At 33.9% G+C, this 6998-nt stretch overlaps 1 protein-coding gene across 1 annotated transcript; it reads left to right on the top strand.

Annotated features, from left to right (window-relative positions):
• The first annotated feature begins 4524 nt into the window (after positions 1-4524).
• LOC105163867 (Methyltransferase-related protein) lies at positions 4525-5443 on the top strand. The gene is made up of 2 exons (XM_011082368.3): positions 4525-4751; positions 5117-5443. Exons 1-2 carry the CDS (start codon positions 4602-4604, stop codon positions 5234-5236), a joined length of 270 nt encoding a protein of 89 aa, XP_011080670.1. The 5' UTR covers positions 4525-4601; the 3' UTR covers positions 5237-5443.
• Positions 5444-6998: the final 1555 nt, after the last annotated feature.

Here is a 6998-nt window from a genome sequence, read left to right as displayed (position 1 = left end):
TTTTTCACAGCAAACAATAATTTGAATTAAACCTATGAAATTGAGACCTTACATGATAAATTAAAATTAGACATACCGTATAATTTACGAGTAAATATAATTTATGATCCTATGATATTGTAAATCAACAATTTACTCTCTTGAAAAAAGTCCAAAAATTTATTCCTATTTTTTCAAAATGAATCAAATACACCCCTCACGTGATTTTGTGTAGTTCACATGTATTTTTTATATTTATATTTTTAATTATAAAATAATATTTATATGATTTGATTGAATTTAAAGTTCAAATTTAACTACAAGACCAATAACCTAGATTTCACTTAATCCAATCAATGGTCTAGAATTCAAAATTGTATATTTTTTCAATTTATACTTATGTTAATTTTAAATTAAGAAATACATGTAATATATATATTTAAAATTATATATATACACATATGCAAAGAGAGAGAGGGGGGAGAGTGAGAGAAAGACAGTGTGTAATTATAATAAAATATAATAAGATCAAAAAGAGTGAATTTGTAATAAAATATTATTTCGAATTCTAGTTATTGAATCAAAAATAGTCGATGATGAATAAAAAAATTAGTTATTTTTATTTCATTTTACTTTCTATATATGGAGAGAGATTAACACAATTATTTGTTTCTTGACGGACATTTTGCCTTCTTAGCTAATTGACTTGAAATTTAGCAAGATTAACTACAATTTACACCCGTAAAGTACGCAACCCTCATCAATTTTACCCCTAAACATTCACTTACTCCTATCTTTGAGATAATCCTTTATATTAGATAAAATTGAACAAAAATACCCTTAACTATGAATAATATGATATATTCACTTTAATGCCCTCTATAATAAAATATATCAATCAATTTGATTTAAAATTTTATGAAACTATGATATTTATAAGTTGATACTAGATTAGTATAAATTCATTAAGTACAAAATAATTATTTTAAAAAAATTGAATGTATAAATAGTTGTATTGATTTAGCAAAAGTTTACAAATTCAATTAAAATTTACTCATACGGATATTCATACTCATGGGTATTTTAGTGTATAAGCTCTACCCATCCCCAGAAAGAAGTATTTCAATACGTACGCATTATAAATTGAAGGCAAAATTGCAACATTGGTCCCGTAAGTATAGAGGGATGGCAAAATTGGGACAGTAACTACAAGACTGGCAATTTTAGTCCTGTAAGTATTGATTTTTTGGTAATTTTGGTCCTTCCAACCAAAATTGCCAAAAAACGCAGCGGAGATATTTGGGGCTTAGGGTTTCGACGTCGACATGCGCAATTTAAACACAGGAGTTTACGTGGCTAATGATGTGGATGAAGCTAAAATTAGAGAAAACCAACGATCAGTGCCTCCTCCGGCACCTCCTCCTCCACCCCCGCCGTCGAAGCCACCGCCACCGCCTCCAGCACCGATACCAGCACCAAAGTTTCAATTTTTGGTGGAAATATGTTCAAGGATTCACTGGAAGAAGAGTGGTACAACAAAAGAAATCGCGACAGGGATAGCTTCGTTGTACAAAGGTTAAAGGAAGAGAAAGAAGAGAGTGTAAAGTAGAGATATTTACAACCGTGCCACTCAGAATTCTTCTCCACCTTCAATAATCTATTTAAAAACAAGCAGCAAAAGCAAGCGATTCCAACAGTCGTCCACAGCTCCGCCGCCCCCGCCACCTCCACCGCCGCCTTCATCAATACTCAATTCTTTATTCAAAAATGAAAGCAAAAGCCAGCGCTTCAAAAACGTTACCACCACTCACCCCCTGCACCACCTCCTCCCCCAACAACTCCTCCCCGGCTCCGCCATCTCAACACCGGCAAGCCACCAAAACCCACAAATCGAGCCCACAGTACCACGAGAACGTGATCATTGCCCCACCATCGCCGCTGATCCCACTGCCCCCACCTCCCCCTTTTGCCCCCTTCAGAATGGCGGAACTCAAATTCATCGCCCAAGGAGATTTCGTGAGGATCCGCAGTGCACATAGCTCCAGGTGCAGTTCGCTTGAGCTGGAAGACATAGACTTCGTGTGAATGAAATCCGACATCGGAGACTCAGCCGAGCTCTCCATTTCTTGCCCAAGCCCAGATGAAAACGTGAAAGCCGACACTTCCATAGCCAGTCTCTTTCCCGCCTAAGCCACATCATTAGCCATGTCATTAGCCACGCAAGCTCCCAGGTGTTTAAGTTGCGCACGTGTACATCGAAACCCTAAGCCCCAAATCTCTCCGCCACGTTTTTGGGCAATTTTGGTCGGAAGGACCAAAATTGCTAAAAAGTCAATACTTACAGGACTAAAATTGCCAGTCCTGTAGTTATGGTCCCAATTTTGCCACCCCCTATACTTACGGGATCAATTTTGCAATTTTGTCTAAATTGAATCCAAAATAAAAATATTACATACGAGTCTGGCTATTAAGTATGAAAATGGGTCTGAATCTAGGTGTCGCCTAATAATTGATAAAAATAATATATTGGACCTAAAGTTACATTAAATGGGTCAAATAGAGTTACAATTTCGGAATAACATTTACTAATCAACTCGAAATTATCTCACTTCATATTTGAGGACCAAATCGAGAGGCTCGACAACCACTTAAATATTTTTATTATTAAAATGACATCTAGTACTTGTAATGCACAAATACAAATTTATAAATTTATTTTAATCCGAGACTATTAATATTGATCTTATCAATACTAGGCTAATCCTACAATAATTTATTAACATCGTAAGTTAATAAAATTTGAAATCAAATTAATTGACTTATTATAGCGGATATCAAAATGAATATACTCATATGATTAACAGTCGATGATATTTTTGTCCATTTTTATTTAATTTAAAGAATTAGGGTTAAATTCATTTTGACCCCTTGTGATATATAAAAATATCAACAATCTCCTTATGAAAATTTTAATATAAAAAATCACTCCCATATTACGAATAAATATCACACTGTCCCATGGTCAATTTGAACCTATTTTTTTTAGAAACAATGACTAAAATACCCCTTTTAATCAACTGATCAAACTAGGCCTATTAATATATAATTATTTAATTTATAATATATATAATTTAATACTATTAAAATATATTTATAATATATAATTATAATTTATAAAAAAATAAAATAATAATTATAAACCCCACCCCCACCCCCCACCCTGTCTTCTTCCCCATTCTTCCCCCCCCTCCCCTTCCCTCCCCCCACTGCCCTTCTAGGCGATGCCCGTCGTTCAGATGTGGACGACCGGCGTCACCCAAAAATAGAGGGCGACCGCGTCGCCTTCGAAGATATGGGCAACGACAGTCGCCCTCTCTGGGTTTGGCGACGGCCGTCGCCCAGGGGTGAGGAGGTATTCGCCGCCGCCGCTGTAATTTTTTTTTATAATTTAATTTAAATAATTATTATATAAAATAATATTTTATTATTACTAAAAATATATAATATTTTGATTAAATAATTCTTATAAAAACTATTTTAAATAATTATTATATAAATAATATTTTATTATTAATACATATATATAATATTATATATTAATTGTGAGAGAAGGGCGAAAATATAAAAAAGGTACTTTCATAGAAAAATCGCAATCAAAGCACGACCCAAATTTTGTACGGAGGGGTTTTGTTAAACTTTATTTTATATCACCAAGAGGGGGTATTCGATACTTTAATTTTCATAGGGGACTTTTTGAACATTCCTATTATCACAAAGGGTCTCTAAATTTTTCTCTAAAGAATTATCACAAAGATAGAGGGTAAATGAAGATTACTTCCGTTTAGGGGATAATTGATGAGGGTTACATACTTTAGGGGTGTACCATATATTTAACCCAATTTAACAATATTAGCAACTACTCTGTTATGTCTAATTATTAAAACGTTGGCGAAGTAATATATGATACGAAATATGGAACCAACGAAAAATAACACACCGAAAAAATAAAGTTTTTCAGTCCTCAACAACTACATTTTATCCGATGAATTTTATTTAAAAATAATATTTTATGACAATTACATCATTTTGACCGTATATATCACACTTACCCCTTTATAATCATAAAATATTATTAGGAGAATACTGAATGAGGGATAAAATAAAAAAAAATATGTTATTTTTGCTGATATCAGCATTTCCATTCAAACTTAATTGAAGGGAGATATTTATCGACGGCGAATTTTTTGAAGGGGTGTAAATATAATTTTAAAAATTGTTTGAAAAAAAGAATAATTTTATATTTTCAGTAAAGGTCAAAGTATAATTAATTCTATATTATTTAGTAATATTTAAAAAGTAAAATAATAAGTTATCCATAATATTGTAATTGTTCATGAAATTTAAATTTAAATGGATGAAAGTCCAATTAATTTTAATTTAAAAAACAATAAAAATTGTAATCCAACTTAGATTACTGGCAAAAGTCAGATGACTATTCCACCACCATCACCACAACCACTAATAATAAATAATGATTACCATTATATTCTTTTCTTCCCACCATCATTGACACAGTTTTTCTCTCTCTAAAACCAAGAAAGAGAGAGAGAGAGAGTTCAAGAATGTGTCCCCTCAGAATAATTCTGATCTTCCTCTCAGCTACCCTCGCCGGATTCTTCGTTGTCAAAAACCTCAAGTCGCCGACGGGCCCGCAGAACGAGGACGTCGTAGAAGAAAATGAACCCGTCAAGGGCGTTCCTATTTCCTCCAAGGTATTCAATCTCAATTCTCACTTTTCCTTTTTCAAATTTCAATGTTTTGAGTTAAAAAGGTTAATTTTGATCAGTTCGTTTTTACGTTGGGAGGGGGGGGGGGAGGAGTTTTGTGCTGGCTAAGTTTACGAATTAGAGCCATTTTCTCATTTATAAATTGTGAAGGATTTTGTTCTTCCACCCCATAATGCTTGAAGTTGAAGAAATGATGAAACGAATTGTTTTAGTGAGAATGAGATTGCGATAGTAATGTAGCTTCCGATGAATTCCCCCTTCCCCCGTTTGGGTTCCCGTGCACAATGTATATTTTTATTTTCACTTTTTCGAGCAAAATGCTGTAAAGTATTTCTATGATGTGATGTTAGGTTTCCGCGGCGGTAGGAAAAGGGTTTTGGACTTTTGTGGACATGGCAAGCGGCAGGTATCTGTGGAGGAATTTAGTTTCTTCATCTGGTTCTTCCACTGGGAAGCTTTGTACCGATTAATTGGGTCGGTAATGTTGTATTGGCAATTGTTGGAGGCTGTTTAGTTTTGGTGATTTTCTTGCATTGTTCTGTGCTGTATAATCATTGCTTGACACTGAGCCTTCTGAACTCGAATAATCTCCGTTGTATAGTTCTATATACATGCTTTAAGATGCAGTATGAATTAAATTGTTTTTACTCTTGTAATGAAATTATTCCTTGTATAGATATCAGGCTGCACAATGTTGTTCTCTTATCTATTTGTTCCTCTCACTTTGCTCCGAAAACAGGAAATTATACATCAAAATATTGGATACTTTTGGTGGGGTTTTTGTTAAGTGCTGCCTTAGTTGATATTGTGGTTTTAATATGTAAAAGTAGGGCTTGCTGCTTTCTTGTATTTCTTCCAGTTTTTTAGCTTCTTGAGCATTAGATTTGCTATCTTCTTAGAGATCCTGTTTTTATTTATTTCCTTAAGAAAAGATGATGACTCGTTTCTGATTTGTCCAACTTTTCCGTTCATATTATTGGTGTAATAATGAAAGTTTACTGAATGGAATCTGAAAGTAGTTATAGTTTTAATGACTATTGCTTTGGAGGGGATGTCCAGGATGAATTGCTTCTTTCTGGGCATGGATTGTTCTTGAGAATTGGTCATAGGCTGTGAATTGTTGTGCAATGCATCCATTGGTTATGAGAATTCTTGTTATGAACCACTTTTGCATCTTCTGCCACTGTTGGCCATGCTTACCAGTTCTCTCTCGTTTCTTGTTGGTAGTATTGGTCTCTTGAGCTATTGTGTGTTGCAGTCTCCACCGCAGACTGTGGACCTCGTGTGATGTGAATGGCGTCATTTATGAACCACTCTTGTATGTAACTTCGACTGATTATTGTTAGTTATTGTAACAATCTGTGTCTTTCTGAAAATTAGCCAACTTTCTTGTTGCTCAACTCTTGTCAACCACAGTTCGTTTCCGTTCTTTCCCATGCTCAGCTCTCTGGTCCTCGCCCAAGTGAAACCTAAATGCTATTTGCTTGTCTAGGAATTAGAGTCTTGGAAGTTTGAATTAGAACACAAGGGAGAGGGAGCGTTAAGGTTTGAATCCGACGATTTAGTAGGAACGAGAAGATCTAATTTTCATTTAGCATGTGTTCCTAGTACATAATGCATTTCCTTTCTGCATCCCTGTTAAGACCTGATTCTGATTTGGAGCCCTGGCCGCTTAATATGATTATTTTCTCTGGTAACATGAAATTTGATACCTTGTTAGCTAATTTTCTCAAATCTTTGCAAATCTATGCTTAAATTGCATGTTTAGTGAATAATGCTATTTCTGTATTTGTCATTAACAGACCAAATATGTAGTTTCTCATGGCCAGTTTTTCCCTTTATGACTGATTTTAACCATCCTAGAGTTTGTGATTATTCATATCCTGACTCCTACAGCGATCGATGAATTAAGCAGAGTCATCAGTGTAGGCTTGTCGATGGGTAAGGATTACAGTCCATATATAATAAATACCCGTAATGGTTATTTATACAACAATACTTATTGTATATTATATCCAAAACAATCGGGTTGGGATTTTTCATTAAATGTTGTGTTACATTTTTCATGATAAGTTTGAAAAAAAATTTCTCAAATTTTAAGCTTACCATCGAAATCAAACAATAAAGTTCTTTAAAGAATTAATTTATTAAAATATTTCAATCGATAAAATAAAAACTATTTGAATTTTCAATAGGTGCAAAATTGTTGAAATTCAAATTATGATCTTGATT

The sequence above is a fragment of the Sesamum indicum genome, linkage group LG6 (genome assembly GCF_026168435.1).
Source record: "Sesamum indicum cultivar Baizhima isolate 11 linkage group LG6, ASM2616843v1, whole genome shotgun sequence".
In the NCBI taxonomy this organism is placed as follows: Eukaryota; Viridiplantae; Streptophyta; class Magnoliopsida; order Lamiales; family Pedaliaceae; genus Sesamum; species Sesamum indicum.
This window is presented reverse-complemented; position numbering and strand designations above follow the sequence as displayed.

Excerpts from the sequence above, each read along its gene's own strand:
- LOC105163867 (XM_011082368.3), top strand. The coding sequence starts at position 4,602 with ATGTGTCCCCTCAGAATAATTCTGATCTTCCTCTCAGCTACCCTCGCC. Across the intron at positions 4,752-5,116 it reads GCGTTCCTATTTCCTCCAAG|GTTTCCGCGGCGGTAGGAAA; the intron begins GTATTCAATCTC and ends ATGTGATGTTAG.